General features: G+C 31.5%; 2 protein-coding genes across 3 annotated transcripts; both read left to right on the top strand.

Annotated features, from left to right (window-relative positions):
- The first annotated feature begins 2134 nt into the window (after nt 1-2134).
- LOC105184434 (uncharacterized) lies at nt 2135-5485 on the top strand. Of its 2 annotated transcripts, none has more exons than XM_011143249.3 (5): nt 2135-2323; nt 3102-3327; nt 3710-3947; nt 4172-4795; nt 4886-5485. In XM_011143249.3, exons 2-5 carry the CDS (start codon nt 3109-3111, stop codon nt 5161-5163), a joined length of 1359 nt encoding a protein of 452 aa, XP_011141551.1. In that variant the 5' UTR covers nt 2135-2323; nt 3102-3108; the 3' UTR covers nt 5164-5485. The 2 variants fall into 2 exon arrangements, with proteins under 2 accessions (XP_011141551.1, XP_011141545.1); XM_011143243.3 differs by having other exon boundaries at nt 4043-4795.
- Nucleotides 5486-8619: 3134 nt separating this feature from the next.
- On the top strand, nt 8620-15807 carry Suv3 (Suv3 RNA helicase). The gene is made up of 14 exons (XM_011143261.2): nt 8620-8808; nt 8970-9205; nt 9262-9484; nt 9641-9809; nt 9899-10010; nt 10091-10221; nt 10340-10653; nt 10795-10936; nt 11054-11212; nt 11280-11459; nt 11904-12052; nt 12189-12310; nt 13466-13528; nt 15618-15807. The coding sequence occupies exons 1-14, from the start codon at nt 8732-8734 to the stop codon at nt 15752-15754; spliced, it is 2214 nt and encodes a 737-aa protein (XP_011141563.1). The 5' UTR covers nt 8620-8731; the 3' UTR covers nt 15755-15807.
- Nucleotides 15808-16687: the final 880 nt, after the last annotated feature.

The raw sequence follows: 16687 nt of genomic DNA, 5'->3' as shown, positions 1-16687 counted from the left end.
TGCACGCTTGTGTCTTAATTGTAAATGAACCAAAAATATTCTGGATTGTTACGCTTTAAAATATAGTTTAATTAAAAAAGTTGCGCTTTGTGTTTTCAACAGAAAGCGAAATATAATCGAATGGTACGCTTAGTTGTCAATGTATTAGACATTGAAACACGTGTTTCACATAGAAAATAAAAATATCACTGAAATCTCTGAAATCAACCCAGACAGCACACGGATGTCCATTGGACGTCCGTTATATGTCCATTTTTTTTACAAAAGACGTCTATAGAACGTACGTTTGTCACAACTTCGGACATAGGACGTCCGATGGACGTACATCGGACGTCCTACAGGTCCGATGTCCAATAAGGACATCCTTGTTACGTCCAATTTATGTCCACAGACGTAAATCGGACATATGGACATAAATTGGACGTGAAACGTACATCCATTGGATGTCCGGTGCTGTCTGGGAAGAAGACAACGTTCTTAAGTCTACCTTAATTAGAGTCGTACCAAGGGCTGTTTCTGTCCGGATGTGAAACTATTCATCGCCGCCCTCCCATACAGCACAGCACCGTTGCAGCAACATTGCAGGAACGTTGTTTTGCAAGATTGCAACATTGCAGAAACGATGCGAAATGTTGCTGCGATGTTGCTGCAATCTTGCAGCAAAGGTAAAATGTCCGCTTGCAGCAATATTGCAATGAAATATTGCACTAAAATTGCAGTGTAACATTGCAGCAACATTTGTTGTATAATTTGTATGCAATAATGCTTTATATAGAGTGTCTTAAAAATATCGGAACCCCCGGATAACTTTGCAGGATCAAGTTTTCATGTAGAAAATCGAGTAACGGACTTGATGGTGACCTTGAATTTGACCTTGGCCATGACTTTCAAGGTCATTTAGAGGTCAACTTGCGTTTTTTAAATGGGAACCCTTATTTTTTATTACACTGTTTATTACACTGTTTTTTTCTACCAATTAATTTGAACAACTTTTGTCTAAAACATTTTTTTTATTTGCCTAATATTTTTTGAGATATTTGAGAAAAACTTGATAACTTTTACAATATTTAACTTACAATATCTCGCTAACTATTTATCAGAAGAAAAAGTAGTATTAGACTATTTTACTTTATTTACTATCAAGAATATATTATTATAATAGTGCTCTAATTTTTGTTAATTTAATCATTTTGAAATTTCCAAAGGTTGATACGCATTAGAGAAATAAAAATTTGTAATTAAATTTTATATATTGATATAAAAATAAATATTTTTTGCATTTCAGAATTTTATTGTTGTGATAAACCTTTCCTTTACGTATTTTTGAATGTTTATTTTGCTAATAATTACGAATAGTGGAGAATTGAGAATAATGTCCATTTTAGATCTTTGGTTTGGATATTCTATGGACGTCTAGAATTGTAAAAAACGGACGTCCTATGGATATCCAGTGAACGTCCGTCGAATTTTTTTGGACATCTTATGGACGTCCCGAAGTCCAAATTCGGATGTCCACTGGACGTCCGTTGGACATCCGTGTGTTACCTGGATTTTGATATTTTACGATACCTTTTTTCCATTATCCATTTCGAATTATGTTTCATATTCCGGCCACGATATTCCTAAGAGGGTGCTAATGCACAGTGAGATTTCTCTGGTACACCAAATCCTATAGACCAATAGTTTTTAATAGTAGGAAGTTTTTGCGATACCGTCTCTCAGGTACGGTAAACGTAAATCGTGAACGTTATTCGCTCAAAAATAACGTGGAACACAGCCTATGAATACCAGTCTATATTACCTCGGCTGTGTTCCGATATTCACTATCAACATTGAAATTCTATAGCATACGTGACACAAACTATATATTTTCAGTACTGGCAGTGAATTTCGAAACGCAGCCCTCGTCGGTGCCTAACCTAACCCACCATAGACATAGCACGGAACAAAACCATAAAATTGTAAACATTATTGCTTATCTACTGAGAAACATAATGGATAATAGCTACGTAGTTTATGTCCATAAAATGGACATAGAGGCGCTTAAAAATAGCTTTACAAGAAACTCGCTGCCATGACCGCTCTTAGAATTCTCTCTGGTTATATACTATCGTTTTCAAGTCTAGGCGTGTGTGCATATATGTGTGATACGACACACTCGTATTAATTTTCTTCAATATTTATTTCTCATATTTAAATCTACGATAATTACGATATTTTTTATCCCGTTTGTAAAATCCCGTTTCAACCTATACATAAAAGTTATCAGTTGTTTTCATGATTATAAATAATAAAATAAACGATAAAATACACTACAGAACAGGTATAATGTTTTAATTACTGTGTTACTCATTTTGCACTTGTAATTATTATATTCTTCACATATATACATTATTCATATATTTTTTTACTAATCTAGATATACCTAGATAATCTAGACATATCTATATTTTGTCGTTTCATTTATATATTTATATTTCTCGAGGAAAAAAAAATTATCTGAATTTTATTCATGTATGGCCATGTATAATCATGCATAATCATATATGTCCACAATAAAAAAAAGTATTATACAATAATCAAAATAAATACTTATGCTTTTGGCAGCACATGATAATAATGCTCATTTAAATAAAACTCTTTCCTCCTTTTTTAATTTAATATCATTCTTTTTTCATATAGACACATATGATTATATATGCGACCATATATAAGTAAAATTTATATATGCAATTTATATACAATCATATAATTGTATGTAATTGTATATAATCATGTATATATTGATCTTTTGTCTCTGAGTTAATATAATCATTTGTTATATATTTATATATAGTTTTATATGTTCAAATATCTTTGTAATCTATATACAACTGTTTACAATAAATACTTTGTAAATAGAATAGATACAAAATACTTTTTGACTTTACCGATACAATGCAGAGAGTAACTTTTTATTCTATTTTCAATGCTTTGGCAAATAACATACTGTTATTTAGTAGCAGTTTTAAATATAAATTTTCAAATATTTCTATGACCATCTATTGACTATTTTTAGAAAAATTGTTAATAATCTATTCTCTTTTAATTAAATTTTTTAGTTTTGCCATGACCCGCAAATGTGCATTATGTAAAGAGACCAATTACAAGAACAATTATAGCTTTTTCTCAGCACCTAAGGATCCAGAAATACGTAAAAAATGGCAAGTAGCTCTTGGCATCGAAAATTATCCTATTACAGATGACATATACGTATGCAGCAGACACTTTCATAAAAATGATATTATTACGCACTGGGTTAGTGGAGTACCACCACAAGTAATAAAGGTATGTTGTATGTATGTATATTTTTGTTTTATATACACATATATAAACATACACATATATATACATATATATACATATATACACATATATATATATACACATATAAAACATACACATATATATACATATATACACATATATATACATACATATATATATACATATATACACATATATATACATACATATGACACAAAACATCTTGAAATCATTCTAAATGTACTCAGGATATCCTGGGATTCCTACATTCGGAACATATTTTAGATAATTTTGAGACATGATCTTGACTACTTGAGTATATGTATGTATATTGGCAAAAAATTATATATATCAATTCATATGTATATTTATTAAAATATATACAAATTATTTATTGTTACAGATCAAATATAAAAAATGCCGATTACGTCCTGGAGCTGTACCAGGTAAACACTTTTACTTAGATAACAGTTCGCAATCAATAAACAAAGATGCTTTAAATAAAAATGAGGTGGATATGAATGATTTCTTGATATTCAGAGGAAAAAAAGACATAGATTCATTAAAGGATGAGAAAACTTTCCTAATACCTAGGAAGAAGAAACATGTGAATGGTAATGAACATATGGACAATAGAAATGGTAATGTATGTTATTGATATATATATATTCCAATCTCCAAGATTGTGCATATAATATCGATGAGAATTTTGAATGTAATAATATTCACTTATCAGGAAACATAAACAAAGTAGATACAAACGTTACTATGCAGAATTCAGAATTGAAAGAACCAAGAACTAAAAGAGAGGATAATGAGTCGGATAATATATTTGAGCATGATGATAGCTTAGATGTTTTTGCAGAATCAAACATTAAAAATACGAATATAAATAAAGAGGAAAGTCAAATATTGAATAAACCGTTGCACACAGATGCATTGAGTAAAACAGTAGAAAATAGTGTTAAAAAAAACGATTCTTTCAAGAAACATAAAAGCGAAAAAACACCACTAAAGATCTGGAAACCCAATGGTGTTTCTATGGATTCTGAAAAATCTGTTAATCACGATATAGAAATGACAGATTTATATATAAACAATCAAGTATTAGCGACTTTGAATTATGATAATTTATGTATACAGAACAAAATAGAATACAACGTCAACAAAAATGAAATATTATTTGAAGATTTTCTTGATGTATATACAGAAGTGTCTGTACCGCGCGGTTGGTCGTGTTTAGTAACGTCAAAAGGTCATAGCACCACAGTGGTATATCTCTGTATGGGGATTACAAAAAATGGGCTCCCTTTTGTAGAAAAACAAGTATTTATCAGGAGCGATATGATATTGCACTGTGCTGCAGTAAATAGAGAAATTGATCCAATAGTGCATAATTTGTTAAAGGAAGACAAACATATCAAAATAAAAAGTTTATTAGATATAGAAGAACTGGTTGATGAGTTTGATCGACGAATTATATGCCAAGGTAAAATAATAATAAAATAATAAAAATAATAAACATTATTTGCATATTTTTATACTCATTAGAATAATGTTTTGTTTTTATGCAAAATAGGTATATGCAACGAAAAAGATTGTGAACATATAAATATAGCAAAGGTCGCGTACAAAGATGGAATTAAGTGGCGTCATAGATTGTGTCCATTAATTGTAAACACTAACTTGTCTAGATGTACAAAATGTACTATATTATTTCGCACGTTAGTACATAAATCCCGAGAATCATTCTCCATTGGCTATGACAATCTTTTCAAATTTAGGAAACAAAAACGAAAAAGTACACATGCCATAACAAATCCAAAAACATACAGAAAAATGGAATCGTCAATATAAATATGCAGACTTTTAAAGAATAAGTTTATATCATTGTAAGTAGTAAACGATCTAATATATAGTTAATGAAAAAGACTTATGGCTTGGTACTAAGGACTAAGAATTGGTACTAATATGACCAAATGTTACTAATTTGCAAAGTTAAATATGTCAGAAACAAATATTTTGGCCTATTCTTTGAATCTCCTTCAAAATCAAGCTTCTTTATGTAAATAAAAATAAAAACAAGTTTCATAACTTAACAATAAAATCTACGTATATAAGTGTACAAAAATATACCTTTATATGTATAACAGCCCAAATAAAATATTATATTTCAGAAGAAATTTTTTATTTAAAATATGTTTCACACAAAAGTTATAAAATTTTATGAAGAGAGAGAAAAAAGACATTATATAATGACACCCATTAACCCATTAACGCCTGAAAGCACGAAAATTTCAGTTCATTTTTTAGCCTCATTCTCATTCATAGAAAGGAGAAGAATTTATGGCAAAACAGTGTTTTCTACTAAAATCGGGTCTGCTCTTTCCAATTCCGCCATTAAAAATCGATTTATCCCAACCAAAAAAAAATATGGCCGATTTTTATCCAAAAAAACACGAAAAAATAGATGAACGATTTTTTTCAAATAATTTTTTCGAATCGAAGCAGCATGCGAATTTAGATCTCGAGTCAACCAAGAGTGCATAAAATAGTTATACTTTCAAAATGTATTTTTTTTTGTTTTCATCTTGTTCTCATTTGTTTTCTTGTCTTCATTTGTTTTCAATTTGAAAAAATGAATAATCCAAGTTTTTCAGCTAAGTTTTCAGTTAACTTCAAGTTTATTTTAAAAGGAAGTAATTTGAAACAAATTTGTCATTCAAAGTATTCGCCGTTATTTTCTACAACTTTAAGCCATCTTTCAGGCAGCTGATAAAATCCATCTCGGAAAAATGTTGTGTCTTTGGACGCGATAAAGTCATCAAGCCATTTTTGGATCTCATCTACTGATTTGAAATGCATATCGGACAAGGCATCTTGCATCGACCGGAACAAGTGGTAATCAGTAGGAGAGATGTCTGATGAATATGCTGGATGTTGCAAAATGTCCCAGCCAAGTTTCATTATAATGTCTTTTATCGTAGAAGCAATGTGTAACTTAGCGTTATCATATAACAATTTGACAGGACGTTCCCCTTTGCCACTATACGGACGTTTTCGTTCTAATTCTTGATTCAAACGGGTTAATTGGTGTTGGTAGTGGTCAGCTGTAATTGTTTCATTCGGTTTTAATAGCTCATAATAAATCACGCCTTTTATATCCCACCAAATGCAGAGCAGAATCTTTCTGGAGTATTTTGATTTTGCGACTGATGTTGATGATTCGTCGGGATTGTCATAGAATATCCACTTCTCATTGCTCGTAATAATTTTCCACAAGAAAGACTTTCTACGTTGCTTATTAAGAAGAGAAAGACACACTGCTACTCGTTGATGTTTGTTAGTTTCGGTGAGTTCACGCGGAACCCATTTTCCTTCTTCGTGAATCTTTCCCATCTCGTGTAGACGTCTGCAAATAGTTTGTCGCCCTACTCCTAATTGCTTTGCAAGCTCTTTTTGCGTTTGTGCTGAATTCTCAGCGAGAAGTTGCTCCAAATCATTATTGTTGCACTTCCGAGGGCCTCCAGGACGTCCTTTGTCATTCAGATTGAAATCACCGCTCTTAAACCGTCTAAACCAAAATGCACACATAACGTACGATACAACACCTTCACCGAGAAGGGAACGAATCGATTCGAATGCTTTTACAGCATTTTTTCCTTGTTGGAATTCGTAAAGAATGCAGTGTCGGATATGCATCTTACTTGTTGTCATTTTTAACCGTACTAGACTGAATAATTTTTGAGGTTATATTGAGCCTTCCGCCCAGAACTGCCAAATCCGGGCCTTTTAGCAGTAGCATACGCTCCCAACGCGAGTCACTTATGCATATGCGCACAAGGTCTTCGCGCAAGTCGCGTGCCAGAAAGAGACAGCCATATGATTGTCGGTCTCCTTCTATCATTTAGGCGAACAGACAACATTCCGCCGTTCAACTCCGAATAAAATAAAGCGTGCGCGTAATATTTTTCTATCAGCGGCCAGCAAGACTTCGAGTCACCTTTTTTTCTAATAACTGCAACATTTAACATTATAATCGATTATTATTATCCCTCGTAAAAAAAACTAATTTTATACAATATCCCTTGCACGTCGAGACTAAAAATCGTAGGTGGTAAAATACAACGCGCACGCCTTATGCCGGTTTCAAACAATGTGGGAAATAAAGACGAACGTTAACAATTATTTTGTTCATATATGTCGGGTTAATATTTACACGGGAAAAAAGTAATCTTATTTTGAAAATATTATATTCTAAACATGTAAGTCTAGAAATAAAAATTATAAAATATTTTGAAGTAAGAAAAATTGCTTACATTAAAATATGCGAATATTATTTAATGTTTTAATGCTAGTAGTTGTCCTAGAATAATTATTATATTCGCAGAAACATTATTCTTTAATCAAGACGAATATATTCAAATTATTACAATCAATGTCTCATAAAGCAAACAAAGAATTTTATATTATATTATATGTTATATTCTTCGTTACATACGAAACTAATCGTTTGCTTTATATAAAACAATGAATGTATTAATTTGAATATATTAGTCTTGATTAAAGAATCCTTTTTCTTCTGTGACTATTAAATATTTTAATGTAAGCAATTTTTTTTACTCCAAAATATTTTATAATTTTTATTTTTAGACTTACATGTTTAAAATATAATATTTTCAAAATAAGATTACTTTTTCCCGTGTAAATATTAACCTGACATATGTAAACAAAATAATTGTTAACGTTCGTTTCTATTTGCCACATCGTTTGAAATCGATATAAGCTAGGCATGCGCGTTGTATTTTATCACTTATGATTTTTAGTCCCGACGTGTAAAGGCTCGTCTACATTAGCTGTAAAGGCTCGTCTACAATAGCTCTAAGAGTAAGGCTGTAAGGCTGTAACGTAAGCTGTCAGCGAATGAAAATATTTAGGTCATTCTACAATGAGGTTGTAGTAGTATGCAGTAGGCAAATTGACCAATCACTATCGATTGTTCTCTTTACGATCGAAGAATAATCGACTGTGATTGGTCAATTTGCCTACTGCATACTACTACAACCTCATTGTAGAATGACCTTTTCATTTCGTGTCTTGCAACCTTACAGCCTTAAGGTCATTCTACAATATGTATCGTAAGTTGTAAGCCGTAAGAATTGGCGAATCATAGTCGATTATTACAAAAATAATCGGCTATAATTGGTCAGTTCTTAGGGCTTACAACTTACGACACGTATTGTAGAATGACCTTAACTCTTACAGCTAATGTAAACGGCCTTTATTCTAGGGTCTCTAGGCTCAGCTAAAGCGGCCTATGACCCTCTCTCCTTCTTCTCTCTGGTAATAGGAAACAAATATTTTGCAAAGGACGTGCTATACTTTTTCTGACAATGTGTTAACAGCAAGATTATTTTTTTCAAAAATGACATTGATAAAGCATTTTATATTAATTCAATTAATACGAAGAAGCGGTTTGTTACCTGCGACGTTTGCACGCAGGTAAATTATTTACTTTTCATTATTAATCTTTAGTCATGATTTCTTTCTATAACATATACACAGTACACACTATCTAATAATAACAATAATAATAATTAATAATTTAATAATTATGTAATTTTGTTGTATTAACTATGTTTGATTTTTTATTATTACATCAGATCTATAATTCCTGGCACAAGTTGTATTCAATCGTTTAGGGGTAAGAAAGATGATAGTAATTCAAATTCATCAGCTTCTTTATTTCATCCTGTGCCTGTCAAGCCAAATCCAGATGACATAAACATAGGCGTTGAATTGACTGGAGCTCTAAAGAAAACAGATCTTTTGAAAATATTAAATTCGTTCGCACAGAAGGCAGAGATCAAGGAGCTAGCTCAGCAATATGGATTAGATAGTATGTTTAGAATTATTATAAATATTGATCAATATTCTGACTGGTATCAATTTTAGGTTACCTTCAGGGACAGGCTTTCACAAATTTTAGGCAATATTGTTTAGAAACAGAGACATTGCCTGTAGATCTCCATATAGTATTAAGTGATATTCTTCAAGATGCTGGCAATGTTACAGATATTTTTCCCTATTTTTTACGCCATGTTAAACAGATGTTTCCACATATTGATTGTTTGGATGATCTTAAAAAGATTAGTGATTTACGGAGTCCAGCTAATTGGTAAAGTATTATACTATATATTATACAAAATACTAGATACTATATATTTATATAATACTATTTTTTTCTGAAAGTTATTAATGATTTAATATATGCAATTATTATTTTAATATACATGAAAGTTTCTGCCAAATTTCATTTTATTAATTTCTTCAGGTATCCTCTTGCAAGAGCAAAAAATAGAAAAATAATCTTTCATGCTGGACCAACAAACAGTGGAAAGACTTATCATGCCCTAGAAAGGTTTATCAATGCAAAAAGTGGAGTATATTGTGGACCATTAAAGTTATTAGTTGGGGAAGTATTTCAGAAATGTAATCAGAATGTTGGTATTGATTCTATCATATTATTTAATTATATTTGTCATATATAATATTATATTGTGTTATAATAAACATATTTTATTTTACTCAGGGAACACCATGTGATTTATTAACTGGAGAAGAACGGACATATGCCAAGGGACTTGATAATCCATCAAACCATTTATCATGTTCTGTAGAGATGGTGAATTTACAAAGCAACTGTAGATATAAATTTGTTATACTTTATGATTTACAACATTTATATATGAAACATACCGATATAAATTATGATTTATCGTAGACGAAGTAGCTGTAATTGACGAAATTCAATTAATGCGCGATCTTAACAGAGGCTGGGCATGGACGAGAGCTCTCTTAGGAATTCCTGCAGATGAAATACATTTATGTGGTGAAGCTGCTGCTATAGATTTGGTATATTTTTACCCATGTTTTATATATATATATATATTGCATATAATTATTAGCTTTTGTAATTACAAATTTATACAATAACCAATATCTAATGATAAAAAGAATTACACATATATAGGTAAAAGCTATATGCCTCTCAACGGGCGAAGATGTGGAAATTCGCAGATATAAACGATTAACACAGCTGGAAATAGAGAATCAGGCACTTGGTTCTCTAAATAATGTTCAACCAGGAGATTGTATTGTCTGTTTTAACAAGAACGATATATTTACTGTTTCTCGTTCTCTTGAAAGCAGGGGAATAGAGGTGGCGGTAATATATGGCAGCTTACCACCTGGTACAAAACTGGCACAAGCTGCAAAATTTAATGATCCTAAGAATTCCTGCAAAGTTTTGGTAGCAACCAATGCGATCGGAATGGGTTTGAACTTGTAAATTTCCTCAGATATTTCAATTTGTCATATATGTGTTACTTTAAATTTAGCTTTGCACATATCCCATATTTTAAACTTTTAAAAGATTGCAAATATACATGACTATATTAGAAACTTGCTTAAAAATATGTTTTATAGACACATTCGAAGAATTATATTTTACTCATTGATTCAACCATCAATCAATGAAAAAGGTGAAAAGGAAATGGATGTATTATCTGTGTCTGCTACTTTACAAATAGCAGGTCGCGCTGGACGTTATGGCACAGCATGGACTACGGTAATTATTTTCTCAACTTTTTCTATCACTTTAATATTATTTACAATTAACGTAGTAAAATGATATAAAAAGAAATATTGATTTTGAATATGTGAAAATACATTTTTTACATCACAGGGATATGTAACGACATTCAAACAAGAAGATTTGCGTACTTTAAAAGATTTATTAGATCAAACGCCAGAAATAATAACGCAAGCAGGTCTTCATCCAACGGCAGATCAAATTGAACTGTATGCTTATCATTTACCAAACTCACCACTGTCCAATCTCATGGTGGGTTTTAAAAGATTTCCAAAAATTTATAAATAATGTGCCGTATGTAACATTTCGTACATTTTAGGATATCTTCGTGTCATTGAGTACAGTCGACAATTCTCTTTATTTCATGTGTAATTTGGATGATTTTAAATTCTTAGCTGATATGATACAGCATGTTCCTCTGCCTCTCCGAGCGAGATATGTGTTCTGTTGTGCGCCGATTAACAAAAAATCACCATATGTATGTGCTATGTTTCTAAAGGTATGGTATAATTTTAGCTTTATACAAATATTTAAAATATACAGGGTAGCCTACATAACTCTTTACAACTTTATACATAACTCTTCATATCTCGAAAAATATCTGGGTATCTTTTTTTTATGTTTTTTTTATGCAAAAATGAATTATATCTACTGCAGTTTATTTGAAGTTTTAAAATTTTTTTACTTTTAAACTTTTTACTTTTAAAAGGGAATAAATGAAAGTGATCTTAATACAGATTGAAAGATTTCTAAGATGTTTACAAAATTTGAAGACTATTAAAATGATTATGTAGTTTTCGGAATATTAAGCTGTTAAACCTTATGTTATCTGCTCTGTATGTTACAAAATCATCGTTTTATTAATATATAATATTAGTAAATAGTATATGATATAGTATATATTATTAATAAATAATATGTAATACCTAATTTATATTTCTAGTTTGCACGTCAGTATAGCAAAAATGATGCAATAACATTCAGTTGGTTATGTCAACACATAGGATGGCCGTTTGCAATACCAAAAACTATTCTCGATCTTGTTCATCTAGAAGGTGTGTTTGACGTACTGGATCTTTACTTATGGCTAAGGTATAATAAAATATAATTATATTTTTTACACACGCAACACGCGCGCACACACACACACACACACACACATACGCATTTATGTATTATAGTCATATTCTTTTGGCATTTTCTGATTTGGCTTTGTATAATATTGTAGTTATCGTTTCATGGATTTATTTCCGGATGCTAAAATAGTCCGTGATGTACAAAAAGAACTCGATGCGCTGATTGAAGCAGGCATAGTTAAATTAACAGTATTGCTGACAAATTCCGGTGCAAGTAAGTGATTTTTAATTGTACTTATTAATTTATCACACAATTTATACAATTTATCTCACACGAAATTCTGGCAATTTATATTGCCATCAGGATTTGAGATACAAATAAATGATGTGGAGCCAAATTAAATGATGCTAGATGTTTTAACTTCATGTGTTACTATGTTTTAACTTCATGTGTTACTATTACACATTTTTATATGTGTGGATGTAACTATTAAATGGTGTAACATAATTTTAATGGTTTCTCATTTTTTTCTTAAGTATTGTTTGAAACAATTTTTTCTTAAAATATTTGAAGGAAACAATTATTAATTAGAAAAATATCTTAACTTGAAGTTAGTACAAAATATAATTAAGGTGTTTCTGCATCTTCATTTGTCTTGTTTGTAATACTTATGTGAACAGTGTTTGAATGTTCTACTATTACATTCCAAATATTTTCTCATTTTTGTTTACTAACATAAAGATAAAATATATATATTATATAGTAGTTGACACATGAGATATGAAGCCATAGCAAGATATTTGGTAAAGGTCAAAATAAAACAAATGAAAAATAAAGAAACAATTAGATCTCTCGATATACTAGACCCAATATTCCAGTTAACAATTATTGGAGTTAACACCTTTAAACTTTTTTTTATGAATACTTAATCTGATTCATCTGATTATTTGTCGCAAAATTTTTAATTAATAATGTCAGAAACGAGCAAATATACGCACCAAATTCCTACGAATTATGATAAAATTTAAAAAATCTTCATAAAATAATATTTGCATGTGATTGAGTAGATTTGTAAAATGTTTTGAAATATTTCCTTCTGCTCTAATATTCGTTCGATATTATTCTGCTCCACGAGTTTGAATAGTTATTTTGGCTGCTAAAAAAGAATTCCTTATCTAGGTTTGATTATCACATTAACTTTGAAGATAATAGGATAAAATGGGTCACACACCGATTAGAGTCTATTTTATGTACAAACAACGTTTTAAGCACAAATCAGTTATTTTTCGCACAATGTAATATTGAGACAGAATGAGATTATTCTTTTGGAAGAATGATATTAAAATATATACTTTGATGAAAATTTTATTTTATATTTACTTGTTATCAAATATTAATATTAATATCGGTATTTTCTTTTCCTTACAGGTAGTGATAGTTCAGAAAGTGATAGCTTTGAATTACAAACGCAGAAGCACAATTTTTATAGAGGTAATTCCTTATGTTATATACAGGGTGTTCATTTGAAAACTTTCCAGCTAATTATCTCGAAAACTATGAAAGATATTAAAAAAAGCTAAAACACGTGTTCCATAATTTCGAAGGGGAAAGAGAATGGCATTATCAATTTTTTATTTGAAGGGCATTTTAAAGGTCAGTTGAAGGTGTCGGGGAGGGAATGTAGGCGCAGTTCCCCCAACTCTCCACACTCCGGCCCGCCTGGAAGACACCCTAGTGGGGTTTTAGCCGGTACGAGTCCGGCATAACCCCCTCCCCCCCAAGGGGCGGGGGTACCCATGAGGATTTCCCCACCGTGATAAAAAAAAAGTTGAAGGTCAACTTAATTTTTTAAAATAGAAAGTCCAATATTTTATTATATCTCCTCTTTCTACCAATTAATTTTAACAACTTTTGTCTGAAACATTTTTTATTTGCCTAATATTTTTTGAAATATTTAAAGAAAACTTGGTAACTTTTTGAACATTTAACTTACGATATCTCACTAACTATTCGTCGAAAGAAAAAATAGTATTAATTTTTTTACTTTATTTACTATCAAGAATATATTACTTTAATAATTTTGAAATTTCCATAGGTCGATCAGTTAATAAAAGTTAGGGCACTATTATAGTAATATATTCTTAATAATAAATAAAGTAAAAAAGTCTAATACTATTTTCCCTTTCGATGAATAATTAGCGAGATATCGTAAGTTAAATGTTGAAAAAGTTAACAAGTTTCCTTTAAATATTTCAAAAAATATAAATAATTCAAAAAATAAGTAAATAAAAAAATGTTTCAGACAAAAGTTGTTAAAATTAATTGGTAGAAAAAGAAGATATAATAAAAGATTGGGCTTTCTATTTAAAAAAATTAAGTTAACCTTCAACTGATCTTGAAAATGCTCTCCAAATAAAAAACTGATAATGCCATTATATTTCCCCTTCGAAATCATGGAATACGTGTTTTACCTTTTTTTAATCTTTCATAGTTTTCGAGATTATTAGTTGGAAAGTTTTCAAATGAACATCCTATATACAGGGTGGAGGGTTATAAGTTTACAACCCGAAGTGTGAAGGTAGATTGGGTTAAGACAAACATAAAAGTCCCATACCATTTTGCGAGATTTGCTATAATTATTAAGTTATTAATGACAGAAATCTGAGGAATAGGAACGTGTCGACATAAATGATTTGAGAAGCATTGCAGCTGCTCAGGCCACAGCGCGGCCCACTCGACCCAGCAACTATTGGCAGCGTGCGGCGAGTAGGAACTGCGAGATAACAACGAATAACGACGCGTTGTTTTTCCCCTCGCTGCGCACCGGCAACTGAGCCGCACTGCGGCCTGAGCAGTTGCAACACTTCTCCATCTATGCCGGCGTGCTCCCATTCTTTAAATTTCTGTCATTAATAACTCGATAATTATTGCGAATCTCGCAAAACGGTATGGAATTTTTGTTTGTCTTAACCCAATCTACTTTCACACTTCGGGTTGTAAACTTGTATAACCATCCACCTTGTAGAGAATATTTGGATTTAATTGTATGAATGCCCGTGTAAAGGTAAAGTTCATTAAATTAAATAAAAAAGATCAGTGCTACTTTGCCATAATACGATAATGATTGAGATTTTTAGATGTTTCCTTGTCGCGGTAATCGTGACATCAGAAAATACACTCTAAAATTATTGCAAAATATGTTTAAATAATTAAATATGTTCACAAAATATTTGCTATTGATTGAACAAATATATAAAATAGTCCAAACATTTCCCTTGATCAACAAAGAACTGTAAAATTAACGTGACAAAATAAGGAGAAAAGATAGATTAAAAAGGTAGGTAGGTTACATATCACGTTAATTTTACCGATTATTACAGTGAAACGAAAGCGTCGAAGTATTTTACAGATTTACTTGGTTGTATCATTTCATGAATATACTTTTTCATTCTAAAACGTATTTTGCAAAATTTTTTGACGTTTTTTCTCGTTCTCGACGTCATTAATCAAATATATGATGAGGAACAAGGAACTTTAAAGGAAATTTGTAAATCCAAATTATTATTTAATATACTTTTAGGTTATCAAGCGACCGCTAAATATGGCTTGAAAAAGGGTAAATTAACAGAAAGATTATTGGCAGAAGGACTCTTAACACCCCAAATGTTACGTGAATTGCAATCTGAATGGATCAGGTCGACGCAAAAGAAAAAATAATGTAACTTTGTATAGCAAAAATATTAAAAAAAATTTACATATACAGGGTGTCCGATAATTAGCTGCCAACCCGAAGTTATTAAATTATTAATAAAAAACGTCTGGACCAATGAGTGCACGTGAAGCGGAAGGCCGGTATCCGTGGGCATGTATAAAGAAAGATGGCTTTCAATGTATAAGAAAAATGGCTTACTTATAATCTCCTAGCAACGGCGAGGATCAGCTGGCAGCTAAAGGCGAGTTTACGCCGCGAAAAGTGCGTGAGACGGCCGCGCGCCGAAAAAATATTGTCCTTGCATTTTTTCAGCACCAATAATATTTACTATATCAGGTGTGACGGTTAATAATTAATTTTTTCTTAAAAAAACGCGTTTAAATTGGGAGAAAGGTAAACAATGGTTTATTCAAAGTATGCGCTATCGCTAGTTACACATTTTTCCTATCTCTTTGGCAGTTTGTAGATGCCCTCCCAGAAAAACCGTACATCTTTTGAGATGGTCCAATCATCAAGCCATTTTTCGACATCTGTATTTGTAATTGTTGAAATGTTTCATGGAGAGTGTGTGAGACATCAATAAAAACAAGTGGTAGTCGGAAGCGGCCAAGTCTGGTGAATACGGCGGGTGGGGCAAGAGTTCCCAGCCAAGTGTAGAAATGGTGTCTTTGACCGCTTTCGCTGTGTGTGATGGGGCGTTGTCGTGCTGCAAAATTATTTTTCCGTGTCTTGTAGCCCATTCTGGTCGCTTTTCGATCAATGCATGGTTCAAATTGATCATTTGTTGACGGTAGCGAACGGTATCAACTGTTTCACCTAGTTTCAGAAGCTCATGGTACACGATACCCTTCTGATCCCACCAAATGCACAGCATTGTCTTCTTTCCAAAGCGATTCGGTCTTGCGGTCGATGTTGATGATTGTCACGGGTCAACCCAT

Source organism: Harpegnathos saltator, unplaced genomic scaffold (assembly GCF_003227715.2).
Source record: "Harpegnathos saltator strain DR-91 unplaced genomic scaffold, Hsal_v8.6 scaffold182, whole genome shotgun sequence".
Lineage (NCBI taxonomy): Eukaryota > Metazoa > Arthropoda > Insecta > Hymenoptera > Formicidae > Harpegnathos > Harpegnathos saltator.
Note: the sequence above shows the minus strand (reverse complement) of the source record. Positions and strands in the feature narration are given on the sequence as shown.

Excerpts from the sequence above, each read along its gene's own strand:
- Suv3 (XM_011143261.2), top strand. The coding sequence starts at position 8,732 with ATGACATTGATAAAGCATTTTATATTAATTCAATTAATACGAAGAAGC. Across the intron at positions 10,654-10,794 it reads ATCGGAATGGGTTTGAACTT|ACACATTCGAAGAATTATAT; the intron begins GTAAATTTCCTC and ends TATGTTTTATAG. Across the intron at positions 12,311-13,465 it reads GCTGACAAATTCCGGTGCAA|GTAGTGATAGTTCAGAAAGT; the intron begins GTAAGTGATTTT and ends TTTTCCTTACAG.
- LOC105184434 (XM_011143243.3), top strand. The coding sequence starts at position 3,109 with ATGACCCGCAAATGTGCATTATGTAAAGAGACCAATTACAAGAACAAT. Across the intron at positions 3,328-3,709 it reads TACCACCACAAGTAATAAAG|ATCAAATATAAAAAATGCCG; the intron begins GTATGTTGTATG and ends TTATTGTTACAG. Across the intron at positions 3,948-4,042 it reads ACATATGGACAATAGAAATG|GAAACATAAACAAAGTAGAT; the intron begins GTAATGTATGTT and ends TTCACTTATCAG.